The 24793-nt window shown below is 36.1% G+C and overlaps 1 protein-coding gene and 1 long non-coding RNA gene across 18 annotated transcripts in view; one reads left to right on the forward strand and one right to left on the reverse strand.

Moving 5' to 3' along the window:
• eya4 (EYA transcriptional coactivator and phosphatase 4) overlaps window positions 1-22981 on the reverse strand; it is a 300443-nt gene extending 277462 nt beyond the window's left edge. For 11 of the 17 annotated variants that reach the window (XM_051924949.1, XM_028797738.2, XM_051924957.1 and 8 more), the window contains exons 1-2: window positions 22642-22980; window positions 17517-17596 (exon numbers count right to left, since the gene is read on the reverse strand). Coding sequence is in view for 14 of the 17 variants with exons in the window: in XM_028797738.2 (XP_028653571.1) it covers window positions 17517-17549 (33 nt within the window). In the remaining 3 variants the exon portion in view is untranslated. Of the gene's footprint in view, window positions 1-17516; window positions 17597-22641 lie in introns of all 17 variants that reach the window. The other 6 variants (XM_051924952.1, XM_051924951.1, XM_028797737.2 and 3 more) reach the window with 3 other exon arrangements.
• Window positions 1-24793, forward strand: part of LOC127527177 (uncharacterized) — a 99587-nt gene that overhangs the window by 7959 nt on the left and 66835 nt on the right. The gene's annotated exons all lie outside the window — the stretch shown is intronic.

The raw sequence follows: 24793 nt of genomic DNA on the forward strand, positions 1-24793 counted from the left end.
CTGTTGTAAGACATAATTCCTTCTTCTGTCTGAAATACATCTTTCCTAATTTCAAACAAGCACAGTGCTTTCAACTGTGAGTTTCACTATATAATTTAAATTATTATTAACGATTTAATATTGTCACTGTCATTAACAACTGCAAAGCTTTGGGTCTACATCAATGAATCTTTCAGCTCAAACTTTTTCAGATACTGGGTTCTCATACTATAGTGGAGTAAGAAATAAAATCCTCCTTCTAGTTCAGCTGTCTTAAACTGTGGCAAAGTTATCATCAGAACTGCAAACCATACAATCTAACAGCCTGTACTTTACACAGAACCTGTCTACAGTGTGCAATATTCTAAGAAGTGTTACAAGTACTGTGGACATGTATTTCTTTTTTTTTGCAATCCAAGCTTTGGCTTGACTTAACAACCTTAAAGTTCCACACCTATGCAGTTTTACTTGTGCCTGAACAGTCTGATATAATGGTCGTTACTGAAAAATCCTACAGTCTTTCTTCCTGTGGTATACCTCAAATTTCTCTGCAAAGTCCTTATTTTCCAACACGCTTCTCACAGACCAAGAAGAAAAGTTACATATCACAAAGCACAAGAATTCCAAATGATACACATGATTTGAATGCAAGATAAACCAGAGAAATTCACAAGGTTTACAAAAAAAGTTACCTCAGCAGTGACATTCATGTCTCTGGTGACTCGTCCTATGAAGTCAGTAGACAGATTGGGAGAGCATGGGGGTCATGAGGTCACTAGAAAGGGGTTTGTGGCGCTCCCGATATCAATGCAAAAGGACAAAGGTCCAAGTCTTTAGAGTCCTGGTGCTTCCTGTCTTGCTATATGGTTGTAAGACATGGACAGAATCCAGTGACCTGAGACAAAGACTGGACTCCTTCGGTACTGTGTCTATCCGGAGAATCCATGGGTACTGCTGGTTTGACTTTGTGTTGAACGAGTGGTTACTCATGGAATCCCGAATGAGGCACATTACCTGCATTGTGAGGGAGCATCAGTTACGGCACTACGGCCATGTGGTGTGATTCCCTAAGGCTGATCCAGCTCACAAGATCCTTATTGCTGAGGACCCAATCAGCTGGACCAGGCCAAGGAGGTGCCCACGTAACACCTGGCTGTAGCAAATAGAGGGTCACTACCTGAGGGTGGGACTGGACTGCATGTCTGCCTGGGGCGTTGCCAACCAGGATCCCGAGTCATTTCCTCGTGTGGGAGGTACCACAATGTGCTGTACCAGTAAATGCTCCCCAACCTGACTGACCTGACCTTTGCAAAAAAAAAAAAAAAACAAAAGGATGTAGAAAAGGGAGTTGATAAACAGTATAACTATGGTAGGTAGTACAAAACTATCATGGGAAATGCATCGTAACGTTTCATGTGGAGATTTGTCCAAATTTTAGCAAAACCACTCATGCACCTGACAAGTAGGTACAAGTAAAAATGGAAGGTAGTCTGTGGCATTGAAGTAAACAGGTTTGTAACTTAGTAGCTGAGCTATGAAGATGATCCAATATTATACAAGAAGCTAGTACAGAAAACGCAAATGGTGGGGAAATTTTTCATTGAATTTGGACTGTGTCAGTGGCAGCAACAGTTTGAACATATTTTTGTGAACAAATCTTGCAGAAAAATCAAAGAATGGAGGACAGTAGTACTTCTTTTAGAAATAATACATATATGACCACATATGTTTAATTCAAAGGAGCAGAATATGATCAGAATTTTGTCAATTTCGTAGGCTATTTTGGATGTTGCCAGGGTACAACATTCTAATCTCAATATGCTGCTGATTAAAATATCAAGCTTTAATATAAGAAGTAGAAATTTTTGAAAGGACCAAGATTAATCAGAGTTAAACTGCTTAAATTGAGCTGAAGATCCCATTAAAAACAGTTTGATTTTGTTAGTGTTCAGCAATCACCCCATGCACTGATGTCATTAAGGAAGGCAGTAAGTTTGTCTTTATCTGATATGCATCCAGGAGTGATCTTATTACAGAGATGGATATCATCAACATATCAGTGTAACATGAGGTCATGCTGGTAAATCTATTTAAAACTTTACTTGCACAAAGAACTAAGAGATTAGAAAGGTTCGAAATGCTGTTCTTAAAGTCATAACCACAAACAAACAGGCACAGCAAACACACAACTCCTCAACATTGATGTGCTACTTAATATCAAACCATCTTCAAAATTTGCTTCAAATGTACTGTACAAACACCACACAGTGACATCATTGCATGCCCTGGAAATACCTGTTAGACAATTTATGTATTCTGACCCTGGCTAACTTGCTTTCCCACAGATCCATTACGTAGCTCTCAGAAAGTATGTAGCTGGCCTTAAGGATTGTACTGAGTGCAAATGATGGTCAAAACGTTATCAAAACGTGTCAAAGTAGTATTCAGTACTTTTCAGTATTTTTTTCAGTATTACTTTTAAAGATTTGCTATCCCTGTTTATTTTAGGTAATTATTTTTTCCACCTTCTTTCCTTTATGATGCATGTCAAGTTATACTGTCTGAATAGTTTCTCAGGGTTCTCCAGTACTCTTTTATGAAAAATTGTTATCTTTTACTGCTTTCCATCTTATCTGTGTGTGCCTTATGAACAGTTTTTCTTGTGATACTGCTCTCTGTCAAAGGCCATACATTATGTATAGACTGACTAGTGTTTTCAGCAGTGGCGGACCGTCAGGGCCTGCAAGGCCTTCTCTGCTGGCCTAAAAAAATATCTGAATCACAAACTGATGTTAATTATATTTTGTCCATGAATACTTATTAAATAATTCCAAATAGTCTGTTCACTTCCTTTCATAGCTTTTCCGATGGTTGTGCTGCTTCCAGACATGTATTTTCGTATTAAAGCATTTAACCAATCACATTTCAGCCATCATTTGTTGCCAGGCAGGGTCAAAGTCAAAGAAGTCTGCTCGGGAGGCCTTCACAATCCGTTCTGCAGGCCCTCTAACACAAAATAAATGTCGATTAAACTGTTGCTTCAACCAATCAGATTTTGCAGGCAGGCGTACGGCAATGTCACCGTATTCAGACCCATTGATTGGATAGGATGGTGTAATAGCTATTTTGTCACCCCATGGCTGAAGGAGGAGAAGAAATAGATTTGGTAGCAGATTTACTTTCAAGGCCATTTTCAAGACGGACTTTTCAAGAAAAGCTGGACATTGTTAAGAAAGGTCGGACAACTCCGAAGCTAGCTAGCCTGTCACTTTCAGGTTACCAACTACGAGCGGTACCCCTGGCTCACAGGGTCCGAGGAACACTGCAAATTGTATTGCTGGGAGTGCTTGTTATTTGCCACTGGTCGACATGGTGTTTGGAGCCACACTGGGTTTGTAAATTTGACTTGCCTAACCAAGGCAGCAACGAGACATCAAAGCACTGCCAGACACTTACAAGCAACGGTGCTTTCCAAAACTTTTGGGGAAACCAGAGTGGATCTACAGCTGAACGAGCAAGTGCGCAGGGAAACGAAGCTCCACAACGAAAAGGTGAAGAATAACAGAGAAATCTTAAAAAGACTGATAGACTGTGTCATTTTTTTGGGCAAACAGGAACTTTCATTTTGGGGACACGATGAAAGGGCGGGATCCAATAACACAGGGAACTATGTGGAGCTTCTTTCTCTCACTGCTGAGAGCAACACGGATTTACATTACCACCTATCCACCAATAAAGTGTTTAGTGGGTCGTCGGGTAAAATACAAAACGACCTGATCACTGCTATTGCTAAAGTGATGGGGGAAGAGATAAGAAGTGACGTTAAAAAAGCACTGTTCGTCTCTATTATGGTGGATGAGACGACAGATGCGAGTAACACAGTGCAGCTAGCACTGGTCCTGCGTTACGTAATGGGCACAGGTGTCAAGGAGCGATTTGTCAGATTTGAAGATGTTACCAGTGGGAAGCGAGCCGATGACATTGCAGGTCTTATCATCAGATTTTTGTTGGAAAATGAATGTCTGGGTAAAGTTGTGGCACAGTGTTTTGACGGTGCAGCGGTCATGTCTTCTGGATTAAATGGGGTGCAGGCTAAAGTTAAAGAGAGAGCACCTTTGGCTTTATTCATACACTGCTATGCACATCGGCTCAATTTAGTACTGACTCAAGGGGCCTCAAAACTTAAAGAATGCAAGATCTTTTTCGGCCACCTCAATGGCCTTGCTGCATTTTTTTCTAGATCACCTCGGCGCACGCAACTACTGGACGAAATCTGCCAGCGGCGTCTCCCTCGTGTGGCACCAACACGGTGACAGTACACATCCAGAGTGGTCAATACGGTCTTTGAGAAGAGAGATGCTCTAAAGGAACTGTTTCATCACATTCTGGAGCATCATGACAAGTTTGATGAGGACACAGTGAGCTGTGCTGATGGATTTAAAGCACGTCTGGATGATTTTGAGTTTTGTTTTTTGCTTCACACATTCAATGGCATTTTTGAGTATTCAGATGTGCTCTTTTCAATACTACAGGACAAAAAACTGGATGTGCAGTTTTGTCTGGCTAGGGTAAAGGAGTTCTGTGACACCGTTGAGCAAGATAGAAGCCGATATGAGGAACTCTACGAGGCCACTAAACGCACCGCAGGCGCTCCGAGCGCACGAAGAGGTAAAGCGCAAGATCCTCGTGCGCACTACCGCCAACTCCATGGCAGGATTCTGGACAATATTATTTGCCAGACACAGACCAGATTTCAAGACCACAAAAAACTGATGTTTGTCACGCTCCTCGACCCCCAGAAGTTTCGGGAATACAAGAAAAATTTCCCGCATGCAGCCTTCTCCAGTTTAACACAGAGCCACGGAGCACTTTTTGATCTGTCTCGGCTAAAAACAGAACTGACTGTAATGTATGCCATGGATGATTTTGCAGGAAAATCTCCCACTGATCTCCTTGACTTCCTTCATCAGAAAAATCTGAATGAGAGCATGGGGCAGCTGTACACATTGGTATGTTTGGCGGTGACCATTCCCGTGTCCACTGCTTCTGTCGAGCGGACAATTTCAGCCCTAAATCGAATTAAAACCTATGCCAGAAATACGACAGGGCAGGTTCGACTTTCAGCATTAGCTTCGATGGAGATAGAAAGGGTCTTCGTGATGGAACTGAAGCGCACAGATAATCTGTACGACAGAGTAATTGAACTGTTTTTGAGGAAAGAGAGGAGGATGGATTTTGTTTACAAATAATCCAAATTTTTGGTGAGTAAAATGTTGCGATTTTCCTAAACAATATTGCAAGTTTATGAGTTATTATTGATGTTTTTTATGTGTGTCGCGGCTGTAGCTGAAGTAGAAAGGCACTTGTTTACCCCTGGTTTGTCTATTCAATAAAGGTATTTATTGTGGCTACAGGAGTTATCTATCTGCGTTGCAACTGCTCTTTATACTGTATTTCTGCATATTAAGATGGTTTTTATAACCATAAATTAGTTTTTGAGGGGCGGGTTGATTCAGACAGAGCACTACTGAAGGCCTAGGTGTGAAATGCACGGTCCGCCACTGATTTTCAGATCTGATCTTATATTAAAGATATATATTCCTATAACCATTTCAGAACTGTTTCTTTAAGCATTGATTCTTGTATTTGTAACATAGGTATTGGTCATCTATTGCAAAACTTAACATACATCAGACCTTACAGGGATCCATGCTTAAAGTAGTCTATACTTATTCATATTCTTATTAAGTTGTAATTTTCATATTGTTGGCATAACCTGGAAAGAATGAAAAACCAAATAAAAGGTACACTTAATTTCACAAATTATATGAGCAGAACATTGTGTCAAGGAAGAAAAGGTATGTTTCACAAAGTCAAGAGCTGAAATATTCAGAAGTAGTGAAATTTATCTGATAACACTATTACACTTATTTGCAAGCTTATGCACAGCAGTTCTCACAACTGCAGAAAAAAATAAACATCCTGAATTGGTCTTGGTTACTGCATTTTACTGCTTGTTCCCAACAATTCGCAACATGTTTGAGAATTAACCTGAATATGAAAGATAAAACAAGCTAAATTTTGTGGGAACACTGGGGCAGAGCCCCCTGCTCGCTTCGCTTGCCAATCCCCGTGTGGGCCCTATGCGCTCGTCATTTCCCAGATCTGCCACTTGCGACGAATCGTGCTGTGCTTTTGGATAAACACGAGTATCAACTCTGTCTTTGATATCTCTGTCTTTCGAAACTATTATCACTGACAATTCATCACATGTTGGTTTATTATATATGCGAGCATGATCTTTCGAATTCATATAGAAATCCAAGAAAACTTCTTTCTCCGTGTTTTTCAGATAAAATTCGTGCAAAGTGCGATACTTTTGGACGTATGGATTTGTATCGATTATTGGCTGTAGAATTTCTAATACATCAGATCACTTAACTCTTTCGATTCTATATTGCATCGCTTCTCCGTGATCATAAATATAAACCTGACCAAATTGTGTTTTCTTTGAAATGAATCTTATAGTAGCTTTAATTGTTGCAGGACCACAGATTTTCATAGCGTATGGTCCTGAATCATGTAAATCTACATTTTGAGCACTGAATGATGCAAACGCGAACAGATTATTATATTTTTGGATATTTTACCTGTAGTGTTTATGGATTTCACTTTCATTAAATAACAAATCTTTTATTTCTTGCGGATACACCTCTTCATTGGGAAGAAACACTACTTTTCCCTGATGGCAACACGAAATAGACTTAAACTTTAAAGCCGAACAATGTCTACATACTTCTGTCATATCACCTATGTCCATATATTCGATCTCTTTTCACTATTCCGTTATTTCACCAAGTAATAATTTCCATTTGTTAGCGCTAATGCAACCTTTACTATCAGTTTTTTGAGACTTTCGAATTTTTGTACTTTCAAATTCTCTACCCTGCTCTGCATGTGTTTTGCGCCAACGTTTTTGAACCTCTTTACGACATTCTACTTTGTCTTCTACTCTGTCTTTTCTTCTTCTACTGTTAGTCTTTTATTTCCGCCCCCACTTGGACTGTAAGGTTTTCAGTTCATTTCTTGGCACAAAGTCTCATCTCATGGGACTTGAAATTATCTCTCTGAAAAAGTCTCTTCTCGTCCCAAGATTTTTTTTATATAATAGAGAGATATTTTACATAATATACTTGCAAAGAACTAGTTTATTTCTATTATCTTTTTTGCCATTTTCACATTAACTTTAGCATTTCACTTGATCCCTGTTGATGATGCAACCAGTTGAGTACTTTTTGAGTGCATGACAGATGACATCAAGGGTACAATTTTGTATTTAAGAAGGTGGAAACTACTGCATGTAGATGGAGCTTTGTGACATATGGTGGAAACTCTCCAGATGGTTGGAAAATATTCAAAAAAACCCAAAATGTTTATTAAAATAAAATTAAAACAGATGCAGAAATTAGAACAAGGGAAAATTGTACTTTTGTTTTGGAAAAAGTAAAAGGTTATCAGGGTGGGTCGCTATCTCTTAAGAAACTACCTTACATAAGAAAACTCTAAAATGAGTATCATATACACTATAGTTAAGGTGATTTTGCTTGTGGTTTTATCATTGGTGCTAGTACTAGTACTTTTATCTTTGTCAGTTAGTCGTTTCAGTCTCTTTCTAGATTAATAGAAAAGATGAACACTAAAAAGTTATCTGCTTCCTGTGAGGAGGTAATTGCTTTCTAACCAATAGATATAAAAGGTCAAACATATGTAAAAAGTACACAACTGGACCAAAATATGAAATATTAGACAAAAAGACTTGAGAAGTGTATACTAAAAAGCATGACATTTTTAGACAAAGGAATAAATAGGAGTTAACTGACTACTTGAAACATCTGCAAAGAGATTTAAAGTTTTAACTCCAGCACTTGTACAGGTAATGTGCATTTGTAACTCGTGCTTTCAGAATGTGTTCTCACCATGGCTCTAAGCCTTTTTAATTATATTTCAATCCACATGGCTAATTAACCATTTCCATATCATACATATTTCAGGAACAAATGAAAACAGAATGTTAAATTGTCTCTCTTGCTATAACCAATTTCAATCATTCTGTGTCTTGTTACACTCAAAGAAATAACAAGATGGACTTGCTTTATTAAAATGATAAAGATGCCATTAAGTCTAAACTACTGGCACTTTTGGGTAGATCTGACCACCACTTGATTCATTTTATTCCCCGGCTACATGCCTTCTATTAGCACTTGATTACTAAGGTGCTAAAAGTTCTCCTGAATAAGAAAAAGACTGCATTCAGATCTGGTAATAAATAGGTTCTGAAGGATGCAGGGCAAGTGAAGAAAAACCTGAGTGAAGGAAAGGAAGCTGCCAAAGCTAAAATGGAAGATAAACTCACTCAGAATAACATGAAAGATGTCTGGGAAAGACTGAAATGGCCAATGATAAGGTCACCACTGATGATCAGTATGGGCTGCGTACAAATGAAGATCAAGTAAGGAGGCATCTGAGAAAGCTACACACAGGAAAAGCTGCAGGGAGATGGAATCATTCTTCAAGTTCTTAAGGCCTATGCTAACCAATTTTGTGGTGTTCTGTGTCACCTATTCAGTCTGTCCGTAAGGCTTCAGAAAGGGTCACTACTGTGGAAAACATCCTGCTCCTTTTTCAAAGAAGGTAGGCACCTCTTGACCTAATAACTACAGACCAGTGGCACTTACGCCTCACATTATGAAGACCTTTGAGAGACTGGTTCTGGACTATAGGAGTTCTCTTGTGGAGAATGCATTTTTCTTTTTGCACCACAAGGCTTATTCTCATCTGTACAAAGGTGGCAGCACTGTGAGGATTATGTGTTTTGATTCCTCTAGTGCCTTCAGTACCATCCAGCCATCCGTGTTAAGGGGTAAACTCAGACATACAGGTAGATGAGCCTATGGCATCATGGGTAATGGACTATATGTTGGGCATACCACAGTTTGTGAGACTCCAGAAGTGTTTCTGATATGGTTGTGGGCAACAATGGAGAACCACAAGGACAGTCCTGTCTCCTTTTCTCTTCACTCTGTACACTTCAGACTATAAATATAACACCAAGTCATGTCAACTGCAGAAATTCACAGATGATTCTGCACTTGTGTAGTGTATTGATAAAGGGAATGAGAAAAAGATTATAGAAGTCTAGTAGAGAACTTTGTTTCTTGGTGCAAAGGGAACAGTGAGGCAGGCATTATGCAGGCATATTGCTGTTGGTATAAAGGACCACCAGTAGCATTTCTTGACACTTTTCTGTTGAATAATGTGTTGGCTGAAAGCACTTAGTGTTTGCATGTCAGAGACAGGATGTGCAACACTGTTCATAATGGCAGTCAGTTTTGCTTTCATTCTCTCCTTCACTTCTACCTCCAGGGGGTTCAGAGTGTGCTGCATAACTTAACCTGCCTTTTTAATTAGTTTGTTCATTTGGCAGTGTCTTAAATTGGTTTGAATCCTACCTGGCAGGGAGAAAATTCTTTGTTAGTTGTGGTAATTATAACTCAAAGACACATGATATTCTATATGGTGTTCCACAAGGCTCTATCCTGGGTCCACTGCTCTTCTCAATCTACATGCTTCCATTAGGTCAGATTATCTCAGGGCACAACGTGAGCTACCACAGCTATGCTGATGACACACAGCTGTATTTATCAATAGCACCTGATGACCCCAAATCTTTTGATTCGCTAACACAATGTCTAACTTGTATCTCAGAATGGATGAATAGTAACTTTCTCAAATTAAATAAAGAAAAAACCGAAATCTTAGTGATTGGCAATAATGGATACAATGAGGCTATTAGAAATAAACTGGATGCATTAGGATTAAAAGTCAAATCGGAGGTAAAAAGCTTAGGGGTAACCGTTGATTGTAATCTGAATTTTAAATCGCATATTAATCAGATCACTAGGACAGCATTTTTTCACCTAAGAAACATAGCAAAAGTTAGACCTCTTATATCATCGAAAGATGCAGAGAAATTAGTTTATGCGTTTGTTTTCAGTCGGCTAGATTACTGTAATGCACTCCTCTCAGGACTACCCAAAAAAGACATCAATCGTTTGCAACTAGTGCAGAATGCAGCTGCTAGAATCCTTACCAGGAAAAGAAAATCCGAACACATTTCTCCAGTTTTGATGTCACTACACTGGTTACCTGTGTCATTCAGAATTGACTTTAAAATTCTGCTTATGGTTTATAAAGCTTTAAATAATCTCGCCCCGGCTTATATATCGGAATGTCTGACACCTTATATTCCAAATCGTAACCTCAGATCCTCAACTGAGTGTCTCCTTAGAATTCCAAGAGCAAAACTTAAAAGAAGTGGTGAGGCGGCCTTCTGCTGTTATGCACCTAAAATCTGGAATAGCCTGCCAGTAGGAATTCGCCAGGCTAATACAGTGGAGCACTTTAAAAAACTACTGAAAACACATTATTTTAACATGGCCTTCTCATAACTTCACTGTAATTTAATCCTGATACTCTGTATATCTAATTCATTATAATAACTATTCATTCAAAATCTGTACTAACCCCTACTCTCTCTTCTGTTTCCTTTTCCGGTGTCCTGTTGGTGGTGGCGTGCGCCACCACCATCTACCCAAAGCACCATGATGTTCCAACAATGATGGATGGATTAAAAGCCAGAAGTCTGTATGACCATCAGCATCAAGTGACTCCGTGAAAAGCCCGAACTACAAAGAGGACTATTTCATTTATGTTAGGTAGAATGCCCAAAGGGGACTGGGCGGTCTCGTGGCCTGGAACCCCTACAGATTTTATTTTTTTCTCCAGCCTTCTGGAGTTTTTTTTTGTTTTTTCTGTCCACCCTGGCCATCGGACCTTACTCCTTTCTATGTTAATTAATGTTGTCTTATTTTAATTTCTTATTTTGTCTTTTATTTTTCTTCTCTTCATTATGTAAAGCACTTTGAGCTACTTTTTGTATGAAAATGTGCTATATAAATAAATGTTGTTGTTGTTGGTGGGCCTCTCTTGAAGTGATTTTACTGGCTTAGCAAACCACAGGGTAGAAAATCACACTGGCCATCACATAGTTGTAGAATATGTGAAGGATATCATTACCTACATTAAAGGAACGCAGGATTTTGCTCTGCCCTTTCTTAAATAGTTCCATTCTGTTACAAAACCTGTCATTGATGGAATCCTAAACTTTTGTTGGATTGCACCATCTCTACATCCACTCCCTGAATAGTGACAGGACATAGAGGCTATTGGGTGTGCCTGAAGTCAATAACTAGTTCCTTGGTTTTGCCGATATTAAGTTGAAGTGAATTCTTTCTGCACCAAGAAACAAAGTTTTCCAACTGACTTTTATACTCTGCCTCATCCCATTATTGATACACCTCATAACTGAAGAATCATCTGAGAATTCCTGCAAGTGGCCTGACCTAATGATATATAGTGTGAGGTGTTCAGAGTGAAGAGAAAAGGAAACAGGACTATTCCTTGTGGTCCACTTCCTAATTCTTGAGGTGTACAGTAATCCCTCGCTATATCGCGCTTCGACTTTCGCGGCTTCACTCTATCGCTGATTTTATATGTAAGCATATTTAAATATATATCGCGGATTTTTTGCTGGTTCGCGGATTTCTGCGGACAATGGGTCTTTTAATTTCTGGTACACGCTTCCTCAGTTGGTTTGTCCAGTTGATTTCATACAAGGGACGCTATTGGCAGATGGCTGAGAAGCTACCCAACCACAGCGCGTATTATCTATTAAATAAAACTCATAAAAATATATTGTGAGCACGGGGGCTGTTCGCACCCCTAGAGGACACAGCCGTTCCTCAAAAAACACTGAAAGATTACCTTCACAGTGCTCCCTTCTTTGCAGGGCTTACATGTGGCTGCTTTGCAAGCGATATGCTTCCCGCATGGTGCTTCGCATACTTAAAAGATCAAACAGCACGTATTGATTTTTGATTGTTTGCTTTCCTCTCTCTCTCGCTCTGCCGGAGGAGGTGTGAGCAGAGGGGCTGTTCGCATACTGGCCTAGAGGATACGGATGATCCTCTAAAAAATGCTGAAAAATGCTTGCTTCCTTCCTTGCAGCTAATTTGTCCGGCGGTGCTTCGCATACTTAAAAGCCAAACAGCCCTATTGATTTTTGACTGTTTGCTTTTTTTTCTCTCTCTCTCTCTCTCTGACGCGCACTCCTTTGAAGAGGAAGATATGTTTGCATTCTTTTAATTGTGAGACGGAACTCTCATCTCTGTCTTGTCATGGAGCACAGTTTAAACTTTTGAAAAAGAGACAAATGTTTGTTTGCAGTGTTTGAATAACGTTCCTGTCTCTCTACAACCTCCTGTGTTTCTGTGCAAATCTGTGACCCAAGCATGACAATATAAAAACAACCATATAAACATATGGTTTCTACTTCGCGGATTTTCACCTTTCGCGGGGGGGTCTGGAACGCAACCCCCGCAATGGAGGAGGGATTACTATAACTCTAAATATGAAGTTTACTTATGTAAAACTTCTTTCTTACCAATTTTATACTGTATGACACCAACAGAAATAATAGACACAGTGCAAATATCTTTGTTCTTTTGTATACAACTGTCAACTACTTTATTAAAATGTATATTTTGCAGCACCAAGCACTGAATCACTAGAACTGCTGAACTTGCTAAATGTTCGTGAGTTATAGTGGAACATAAGTAGTTTTTGACTTTTTCACTCCATGTGCACTGCATAACCTTTCGCCAGTTTAATTTGTTAGTAGTAATGTTGTCTTAGGTGTTTTTATGTCATCACTTCTACAAGTAACAGATGCAGCTTTTGTTACTGTATGGTATGTGCTTCTGACACATTACTCATAAAATAATCACAGTAGAAAAATGGCAAAAAAAACTTGTTTTTTCCTATTAGCTGTTGTCTTTTACTCTTCTCATTTCTTCCAGATGCATATTGAAGTTTCTTGTTACATTTTCTATAAAAGGAGTTAACAACTCTTCTGAGCAACATGGTGTACTGTAGAGTGAACAGCCAACTCCACTGGCAGAGCTATACATTTTCCCGAATTGCCTCAGGCTGACCAGGATTTTCACAGTCAGAAACAGCTGTCATATCTTGAATACATTTGACATCGGCAAAAGAAGAGCATGCAAGTCTATAAACTTAAAATCTGTTTTCAAAATCACAGACAGTACAGACTTGTCAGCACCAAAGAAAGGTAGCCATGTGAAAACACTAAAGTTCTTCATCACAGCATAGTGTGTCACGTTATTTTCATATTTTTTCTCTTGGGTAATTATGAGTAGTCAGTTTCCTTACAACTGCAGGTTAGGAGCTAAGGAATGTTGTGCTGTACAAATAAATGCAATTGGACACTGAAAAAGCATTGTATGGCAGGTGTAAATGAAATCCAGGTAAGTTGCACATGAATTCAATGTATTTTACAAATTTAGCACAGTAACACACTAATATTGCAAAATATTTTAAAAGTGTAATTAAACATGCATATTTACTCACAGAAAGAAGCACCTACAAAATAGTTATCAAGGAGATGGTAGAACACAATACCTTTAACCCTAGAATCCCTGAAGCCTATGAAAATATTTGTAATTCCGAGCCACCTTAAATTCCCTTGCACCTACTCATCAGCATCTTTGCTTCACAAATGTGTCAATCAGCACAACCAGCAAGCAGCCTACTATCCCATCCATCACCGAGGTAGCTGAAGTCATAAACAAAATTCTCACAGCTGAAGTCTCTTTATCTGGGATTGAAGTGTCTGGAATTGTATAGGGTAAATAACATTGCTATTTGGAATACATACATTTCATGTATGTTCCATGTCTACAATGATCTGTGTAAATGTAGGATGACAGGAAATGTGAGGCAAGAAATGTTGAAAACATAACTAAAACAGAAACTTTTTTCATGTTATAGTAATAATGACAAAATGTTGACGTGAAGTGTATAATGTGTGAAGACTTAAGTCCAAATATCAAATAAACACTTTCACAAAAGGTATAACAAAGGAAGTGTTTTTTTTTTTCAAAAAAATAACCAAAGAAAAATAAATTTTTCAATTTACATGTTTTTGTCAGTGTGTCAAAACTGAAGCCCAAATATGAATCAACAAAAAGTATACATATCTGAAAGTTAACAAATGTGAAAGTGACATCAGTCGGGTATTTTTCGGTACAGGACAAAACTATACTGAAAATTTTGCAAATTTGATTGGTATCATAAGTCTCAAGCATCCTACCTACTGAATCTCAATAAAGAAAGCACCCCGTTAAACTTTGCTATGTCTTATAAAGTAAATTAATTGGATTATTTTGCACATTATTTTAAGTTATGAGTGATTCTTTTCAGTGATCCAGAAGGACTAAATGAATGAAAACATAAAACATGAAAAATATATATTGGATTAATACAGTGAAAGATCAATACTAATCAAGTTTAGTAAAACCTACATTTGCCCTATGTCATACACTACAATATCTAAAATATGTTACATGTGTAGAAATGAATATAATGCAACACCATATTCTGATGCTTCAGTTTCAGTTGTGTGTTACAGAATTATTGCCTCTGATAAAACTCTGTCTGGACAAATACTTATCCTCAGTACATAAACCAGTTTATCAGCATCATGTCAATACTCCTTACAATTTGGCTATGCATACAATTCTGAAATTTTGAAAAAATACCATTGTCAAGCAAGTGCTTAAACTGGCAAAATACCTTCATTGCAAGTACCCACATTTATTCTGTAAAACAATGATTTGACTTCTTGCTTCATGAACCAAATTTTAAGATGGCTGGTGTTAACATTTACATCATGTACTATCACCAGGCAAAGAAAAATGAATACAGACCAGTGGAACTTACATCTATTCCAATGAAATGTTTTGAACATTTGGTGAAAAACATTTTAATGACAGAGACGAAGTCTTTTCAAGACAACAATCAATTTTCTTATTGTGCAAACAGAAGTGTGGAAGATGCTCTGCTTGTTATCTTACACCAAATCTACACCTTTCTTGATCAGCCTGGTTCATATGTCAGAGCACTATTTTTGGATTTTTCTTCAGTGTTCAATACTATACAGCCTCATATACTGATTGGGAAATTGAACAGTATGAATGTAAACCCATTTATTACACTATGGATTCAGAACTTTCTTTTAAACCGTTCACAGACAGTTAAAGTTCAGGACACTATCTAAATCAAGTGGACTGTATGGTAAACTGGTGCAATAAAAACTCTCTCACTCTGAATGTAAAAAAGACCAAATAAATGATATTTCATTTTAAGAGACAGAAATCTGTATGTTCACCTATTGTAATTCTGGGAGAGCAGGTAGAAATAGTGACTGAATATAAATACTTAGGAACTTACCTTTCAATCTTAACTGGAATACAAATACAAAAAAATTATTTTCTAAATTCAACCAGCGCTTATTTCTCCTCCATAAACTCAAACTATTTATATTAGACAAGGACCTCATGTTGTCCTTATTTATGTTATTATTATTATTATTTATTTTTCTTTTCTTCATTATGTAAAGCACTTTGAGCTACTTTTTTGTATGAAAATGTGCTATATAAATAAATGTTGTTGTTGTTGTTGTCCTTCTATCGCGGTATGATCCAGTCTGTGATCACTTTCAGTTTCATTGCCTGGTTTAATAGTCTGACAAACCAAAACTCAAAAAAGCTCCAGCAGATTATGAAGTATGCAGCTAAAGTTATTGGGGCCAATGTAGATGATTTGACTAGTGTGTGACAGAGGGCAATGTTAAAGAAACTGGAAATCATCTCAACTGATGACTAAAGTTCAGTAAATCAGGAAGGATAGTCGCTTTGAAAACCCACAAAAAATCACTCTAGAAACTCCTTTCTTCCTAGTGCCATACAACTTTTCAATAAGAAATATCAGAGATAATGATTAAGGTTTTGATATATACAGTATCCTGTAACCTTTATTTTTTTTTCTTTTTTTTGGTGTAAATATGTATTATCTCACTGCCTTACCTTAACCTTTCTTGTTTCTATTTATCTGTTTTATTTCAATCTGTCTGTTATTAGATGCAACTGAGAAGGCAAATTTCATGTTTTCTTGTGTAAACATGACTAAATAAAGAAACCTTAAACCTTAAATTTCTTTTATCAAAAAGTTTCACTATGGAAGTATTGCTAATGGCATGTTAGTTTTGTCAGTCATCTGAAATTAAACATTAAGCAAACCTAGGAAACTAAAGCAATTAAACTAGGATTACATGATCTTGTTTTATTAGCATCCAGCACAACCAGTCACTGTGACACATGGTCAACATAATATACTGCCAAATTTACTATTGAGATAGCAACTAAAATGTAATGATCCCTTGTGTATTTTTCCCCATGAGCTTATATTAGACTTACCCTTGACTGGATTTATAGGCAATATCAAAAGCAATTGCATGTGTGTTACTTTAAGTTAATTATGATATTGTCAAGTATCTGTTCTTCTTTGAATCACGTCACATTTGTCATCACTGAACAGTCATCTACCTTCATCCAATCCAATTTAATGTTTTCCTTTGACTTCATAAAACAAGGAATGAAAAATCAGCTATTTTAAGGCAGAAAAAAACAACTTTCTTCACTTATGAAAAAGTACACCAAATTCTATGATTTTGGAAGAAAAAAAAATCACCATCATTTAAATTCCTATTTAAGCAAAATTCTTTAAACAATTTTTAAAGCATGTGAAATTATCTGCCTTCTTGCAGATATTCTCTACTTTATGATGTCATGAGCTAATTCTGAAGCTGATTGGTTGAGGGTAATTGGAGGATACATCATTACTTTAACAAATTAGTGTATTTGTGTTTTCAGCAGCCCTCATGATTGGCCTGTAGACAACAATATGAAAATCACAAAGTATACTTGTGTAGCTTCCACTCCAACATATCACCTAATTAATGGTGTTACATAATTTTGCAGTTTACAAATACATTAGGTCAGATGTCTAGTGTTTGTAAGCAAGTATTAATTTTGGAAAAGGGCTTAATGTGTTTGTGTACTCTGTCTTAACAGGGAATGTGGCTCATAAGCTGAAATGTTTGATGAATTTAAATGGTAATAGAGTTAAATGCAGTTCTGATCCTACTTTGTGGTCATGGTAAAATCCCAAAACTGTGTTCAAGCAGTTAAGAATTGGAGTTTCTTTACGTTGTAATTTACTATTCTAGTGAAAGCCTATAAAAAGCCTTTATGCAATTACTGTCACAGAAATGCACATATAAAGAAAGAATGATTGCACCAATTGACTTTCAGCATTTCATATGGTGCTACAAAGCCAAGACAAAGTTTATGGTATATAACTGTATTTTTATGGCATAGAATCACATCCAGAATCCCCCTACAAATGTGAAAACTACATCTGACAGCTGGTGTAGTTTGTCAAACTCAAAAAGTTTTAACAGGCTGTTCACTTTTTAACAGAATATATGGTAAACTCACAGATTGTTCAGTCAGCTCGTGCTGATCTTCCATGGATGGTCCGTGCTGTAGTTTCTTATTCACCAAACCAATCTAAGATCCTAAAACAGTGCAAAAATTTAGTATTTACAAAAAATTACTTCACATTGTTTGGTGGTGATATTATCACCTAATATTTAAAAGAAAACAGGACAGAAAAGGAACAAACAAACTAACAATAAGAATTATTCTTATGTACATAGGCAAAAAACAACTTTCAATATACTATTAAGATTTAAATGCTAAGTCATGAAGCTCAAGAAAGAGTAAGGATTTTATTTAAGCACCTTGGTATGCTGAGGCTCTGCACATTCCATAAGGATTATGTGAAACAAGCCTAGCTATTTAAAATGATTGCTCTTTTATTTGCTATTTTGTACAAATTATCTTAAACAATGCACTCACTATATACAATGCTCGCAGACAAGAGGGAAAATGATCACAGCAAAAGAAAAAAGAAAACTAATTAAGCAATGTTCAGAAATGGATGGATGCTTTTAAACATAAGTATGTCACCAAGAAAGATTCCTTGTATTGAATGAAACTGACAAGGCTGAATACAAAGTACTTGCTCATAATGTTACAGGTGTTGTTGTCACCTACCATGAAGTTAATACCTATAATTAAAACTTCTCATAAATAATATTTAAAAATTATTTTACAGAAATAATACTAATAAAATAAAACAAATCCTTTTCTTATCAATGATATCCAATAATAAAGGATCCAAAAGCTTTACCCCAGAACCATATTATAGTACGTTTTACTTATACTGTTACTGTAGAAATGGTTACTGAAAGGGGTAATCATATTAATTACTAACATTCACCTCTAAGTGATTACTTTTCTTTTGAAAATGATGCTGCATTAAAAATAAAATAACCATAAAAAATGTCATGCCCCGACCTTGACATTTTTCAATAAATAAACAAAATGACATTCTGGCTTTAAATAGTTAAATAATAAAGTTTCACAAAATAACTATATTTTGCATTTCTCGTTACCAAATTGCTTTTACACTATGCTAGTTTGATTTATTTGGAATCTTCATAAGTCACCCACTGTACTCTGTAGGTCAAATCATTCATTAAATTCTTCTGACTTGTCATATGCAATATACAAGTTATCTATAAAAATAAAACTTTATAACTTAGGAGCATGCTAAAACTTACTAGTAAATGTAATGCTGTCATATTCATCAGTAAATACTGCAGCTTATTATATTTTTTATTTAGCACTAACTTTATAATATTCACTTTTTAGTAACTGTCACTACTTAATATGTCAATCAATGGCTAGTATCACAAAGAGAATCCTTAATGTCCCTGCTCATTCTGAGAGCAAGATAGCAACAGGGGGATGGGTATCTAGTTCTCCTGCCATGAGACCACATTAACACAATAGTCTAATATAACTGAGAGTAAATTGTCAGAAACCAAAATTAAATTTAGTGTCCGCAAACACTCCAAATAGAGCATCATGCTTCTGTTTGGTAACTGAAACTTTACTTTTCACATTAAAACAGAATTAGCAGTATACTTTAAAAGATCACTTTTATAATAAAATAAAGTATTACATTCACATATATTAAACATTTTTGTGTGCTCCTGAGAATAATAAGGATTTAAATTAACATTTTAATCAGTCTCCCTCAACTTCAAACCACAACAGACTACTATGTCTGCTACACACATTAGCTTCATTTTGATTAATCAGGTGCACTAAATATTGAGTTTACAAAATATCACACTGGCACTTATTCATTTTAAACATTGTTTCAGTTACAGTAATTACCTAAAAAATGTGATCCTCACAGAGGCTAAAAGTAAATGAAAGGTAAGAGTTTAATTGTTATATTTAACAATGTTTTTTAAATAAATGTGGAATAGTCAAACAAATGAGTTACTATAAGTTGCGATGAAGGTGACACATCTAATTTATAGTCTTAGAATATAGTACAATAAACACTTTATAACAGAATTAATAAACTGATAGAAAACTCCATCAGACTATTCTACGGGGATATTTTTTCACTTACTTGAAATTAAATTTAATGTATATATGTGATGACAAAAGGAAACTGTAAAGGGATCAACAGCCTATTTCTGGAGTTTTCAAAATGTTTTGCTAGTACGTCAGATTTTACATCTGGCTGCACACAAACTTTTCCAGTGTTCCAGTGACATAAAACATACAAAAGAGTTTAAAACAGTAAGACAAGTAAGTAACAGTAAAACAGTAAGTGTACATTGCCACTTTGACTGAAAACAATTAATATAGCAAAGAACTTATTTAAAGGAAATGTTCATTTTTGTCAGCAACGGAAACTGCATTATGTATCTCTATTTGAAATTGTCTTATACTTTTGAGCAATTTTCTGTTTTTATTACGGTTACCAAGTTCTACAAATATGAATAATAACTTCTTCACATGCAGCATGATATTTGATCCAGATCTAGAAGGGTAGTAAGCTGTTAGTAAACAATAAAGCTATAATTTAAATTGTTCTGCTAAATGGATAAACATTAAAAAAGTAATTCAATATATATTATAACTTTGAAAAATTCCAGTTCCATATACATTTTTAAAATATATTAACAATTGATGTCCTTGTACTATTTGTCAATGAAGCCAGTGTAAATATAATTTCAAAGTGCACATTGTAAATTTAAATATACTATTCATTAAAGTGAAGTGTGTATTTAACACACACATTAAACAAACAATCATTGAAGTACTTAAAATATTACAATTTGAGAACCATATAAATCTTTACTGATAAAATTTTAATATTATACATGAGTGATTAAGTTGCACACATACAATAATATATAGTACAATAAAGTCTTTCAAACTTTAATATAACCAGTTAATACTAACAAATGTTTAAGTAATAATTATTTTGGCGTACACAAAACTTTATAAAGTATACAACTGTAACTGTAAAATACACTACACAAAAAACTATTATATATAAATAAAATGTATTATTATTATTAATAATCATAATAATAAAAGATTACTAATTGTAATTCGCTGACCATTTTGCCTAAAAACTTAGATAAAAGTGCACTATAGGCTAAGACAGTAAATTAGCTTCCTTTCTTTAAAATGTGTTTGTCTACTAAGGGTATTAAAGCAATAAAAACTGAAAAACATGAAAAGTATATATTTATTTAAAACACACATGATAGAGTGAATATAGGCAAGCAAAAGTAAAGTCTGTTACTGAGAGAGCAGACATTTATTGCGGTAATATTAATTAAAACAGATTACAGAAAAATCCTACCGCTCTTAATTGAGCACTAAAACCCACACTATAAGAAGTATTTCCGGTCACAATAGTAATAAAGGGAGTCACTTAATTAGTCAAGCAACCAGTAATATTTTGCAATAATAGCAACATTTTTAGGAATAGTGAATGCATTCCAATATTGTGCTAAATAAATTATGAGATAAATGTATAATATAGTAAAAACATCCGCAAAATACCTAAATAAAGCACACTATTGGATAAATGTTAGAGCACAGAGCTTAGATCAATTTTAAATGTATAAATAAAAAATCAAACCCTACAAAATATGCGTCAGATGATTATAATTTGATTACTAAAAGAGATTTTAACAGAATTCAGAGAATTGATCTTTTTAATGTTAAATGTACTTTAAATAGTAGTGATTATAGTACTGTCATAAATTGTGTGCATAAACTAATACAGACGAACTGCGCAATCTAAACGCGGTGCACGCCAGCACTAAGCCGTCTACCAAGTATTTCCATTTTCGGAACAACTAAGTTACAAATTATAACTATAAAAAAATAGAGCACTGGGTGCAAAGAATGAATACATTTTGCAGTTCCAAACAAAGCCCGACCGTTGTCAAACTAGGAAGTATGATTCCTTAATGAGAAATCCAACCTGTTATGTTTTCCTAGGTATCAGATTTTAGATGTGTCTGTAATGACAGCCAAAAAGACAGGATAATAGCTTGCTGAGTTTGAACACAGGGATGTGAATGTGTTTGTAAGGGAATCGCCACTTCCTCTTTCAAATCAAATACAACATAGACTCCACGTGTAAGAGAACTCAATCAAAACATAACCTGCTTCCTTACAAACCAGAATCGCGTAAATGCATTCACGTTCACGCCTATATACATCGTCCTGTCTGGACAATGCAAACTGCAAGAAACGTGTCTACAATGTCGCTTATACAGTACAGGGCGATCAGACTATTCGAGAGACTTATTGCAAGCCTGTATTGTTAAATTTTAGACCGCTGATGTCAACACGGGATGTACCGTAACTAGAATTCAACGATTACTTAGTCCACTGAAAACCATTACTTCTTTTAATCGCTTTAGCTGCCACGGTTAAAATTAAATGTAACGCGCCTTCCACCTCCTTGTATTACAAGTGCTTTGTAGAAATTTACTATCTGGCCACTAAATTTCTGTTCGTAATCGACCAAATTATAAAACAAGCCCCTAAATATGCAGTGAATGCCTGAGTAAGTTTAGTTAAGGAGTTAAATTGTTTACGTGGTTATTACGAACAGTGCTGCATCTTATTGTTAAAAATACTGTAAACAATCAAAGGTGACATCACTTTTTATTACTCGGCAATGTACATCTCACCTTTAAATTAATGTAAATAAAACTGAGCTAGCAAGGGGTACGCCAAAAGTTGAAACGTGTACTAAAGGATCACGGTGAAAAGCTTCGCGCTGAACATGTCGTCATCTAAATTACTGTCTTTTCTATTTTAATTTTGACACCCAAAGGCACAGACAGGAGCTCTCTAGAATACAAGCGCAAACCGGTGTGCACTCTCAGTTGACGGTGAGCAAGACTCCTGCTCGCTGTCAGTCCACGTCCATAAAGCCCCACGGCTAATTCTTTACTTATGCCCTCAACTCGACTTTTGTCTTGCTTACTCACGGCTTGATATTTCGCTACAAACAACGACCCTAATCTTTCTACTCTCACTCTCAGCATTAGCTGCTTACTGCGCCGAAGCGCGACCACTTAAAATCACGTTTGCGCATGATAGAATACAAAAAAACACGACTGATTTTGAAGGAAAGGAAAACTCGTGAGGTGCGTACCCTGCTGCCCGGCTTCTTCCTGCTCTTCACACACCCGTGATTCCTTCTCCTTTTGCCTCGCTCACTGCATCTGTCCCGTTCACAACACGTTAAATGCGCAATTGTTTATTCGGCTTTATGCCGCGCTGTCAGATACACTTAAGCTCACAAAATTCTTGTCTTTCAGGTAAAAAAGTAAATAAAAGACAATCGCCAAGTGGCAAAAATCCTTAGGAAAATGAATACCCAAATGGGTGTTTTCACTCAGTGTTTCTTCTGTTAAGAATTTCATCAGTATTTTAAGTTTGTTTGAATATTACACTCTTCGCTCAGTTCATTTTCTCGTCAGTTGTACAGCGCAGAGCCAGCAAGCGCGAGATGGGCACCGCAGCGCGCATGCGCACGAGCGATCGCAGGACTTGACTTGGCCGTCCCGTACTACGGAGGTGCAAAATATGTTATTATGAGGTGTTATTAATAGCGGACGAAAAAGAAACAACGAGTGACTTTCTTTTATCCATTTTAAATTTTAATTAATGGCTTCTATTCTGCATTTTACGTTTTCGAGAAACAATGTCTGGACATTTTGCTTTAACTGAAGAAGAAAGGAGACGCTTCAATTAATAATAATTCGTGTACTAGGGTACTACGGAATGTTTGAAGAAGTCGAGAATAAAAAAAAGAACAAGAGAAACCGGGGAATTATCCAAACAAGTGAGAAACTAAATATTTTGAGTAAAACTCCTACTAACCACAAATGTTCATGTGACTTTTCTTTTAAAAATCAAAGCTAGTTAGATTATACTATTAAAGCTGGCATCTTACAGTGATGGGGCTTAACAACTCAAGGCAAATTTCATTCTTTGGAATAAACCTCAAAAGGACTACTTCTGAAGACCTACATTAAAGGTATACATTAATTACAGCAGATATAGACATTTATTGTTACACTCTGCAGATGAAGGCGAAATTTCAATATATTAGAATGAACTTGGTGTCATTTTCTAGCTTTAAATGTCTCATGAAAATTCCTTTTTGTGCTGTAGCCATGTAGACATATTTGCTTTCAATTCGGCTTTCATATTTTAATTTTCTTAATTCTGTAAAAGTAATTACTGTATAAAGCCAAAAAAGGTTAAACATATATAAATTGATCAATACATTTTATAGAAGGATTTGAGTAACAGGTGGTCATCTCAATATAAAGCCCATTATTTTTGTTGAATTGGGGAAAAATATGCCATTTATCTATATGGGTTAAACATTACATCTTTTAAAAAAAGATTTTAGCCAGCTATACATTCATTTTCTAAGCCCACTTCTAAATGGTGTACATAAATGCTCTAGCCAAGCAGTAAAATGTGCAAGACAGAGTCCATGCCTGATTGGGACATCCATGGGTGCAGTCGTGCATAGATGATAAGGGACAAATACAGAGTCACCAGTTCACCTGAAGAGCAAGTGTTTGGGGACAAGTGAGGAAACTGGAGTACCTAAAGAAAAACAATGGACATGAAACACTGTGGAACTCCTCCCAGTGAAACTGACCCAGTCCATCTAGTGCATGATGGCATCTTAACCATATTAATTTATGGTGCTTATTGAATTAGGTTAATGTGTCTGGTCATTTTTTATTTTCTAACTATCCACTTCAAGACCCATCAATCAATCGTTACTATGTATACTGCCTTTCACATCACAAGCCACTTTATAAAGCAAACAAAATTACTGTAGAAAATTGCACAAAAGTATTACAGGGGCCCACCTTGTCCTGTCAACAACTGGCACTTGAACAAGATTCACCCTGAAGGACATATCAGTTGTTGTGAAAGCACATAAATACTCATAATAAACTATAATTTGGAGACTTCAACCACCATGTTAACTATAGGAAGAAATAACAGTGTCTGGGCTAAACTCATATAACTGTAGGAAGAGTATGCAACATTCACAGAGAACGCGCACCAGCCTAGGTCTCAAGTGATATGTGGTAGTGATAAATACTACCATATGCGTCCAGCAATTTAAATTATTCACATATTACATAGGTTTGACTTCATCTCAATGATGAGCAGATGAAAAAACATGGATATTAAACGAACACGATTAAGAGTGAATGTTACAAAAATGGATAATAGTGAATTCCAAAAAAGAGTATATCGTTCAATGTTAA

Source organism: Erpetoichthys calabaricus, chromosome 3 (genome assembly GCF_900747795.2).
Source record: "Erpetoichthys calabaricus chromosome 3, fErpCal1.3, whole genome shotgun sequence".
Lineage (NCBI taxonomy): Eukaryota > Metazoa > Chordata > Cladistia > Polypteriformes > Polypteridae > Erpetoichthys > Erpetoichthys calabaricus.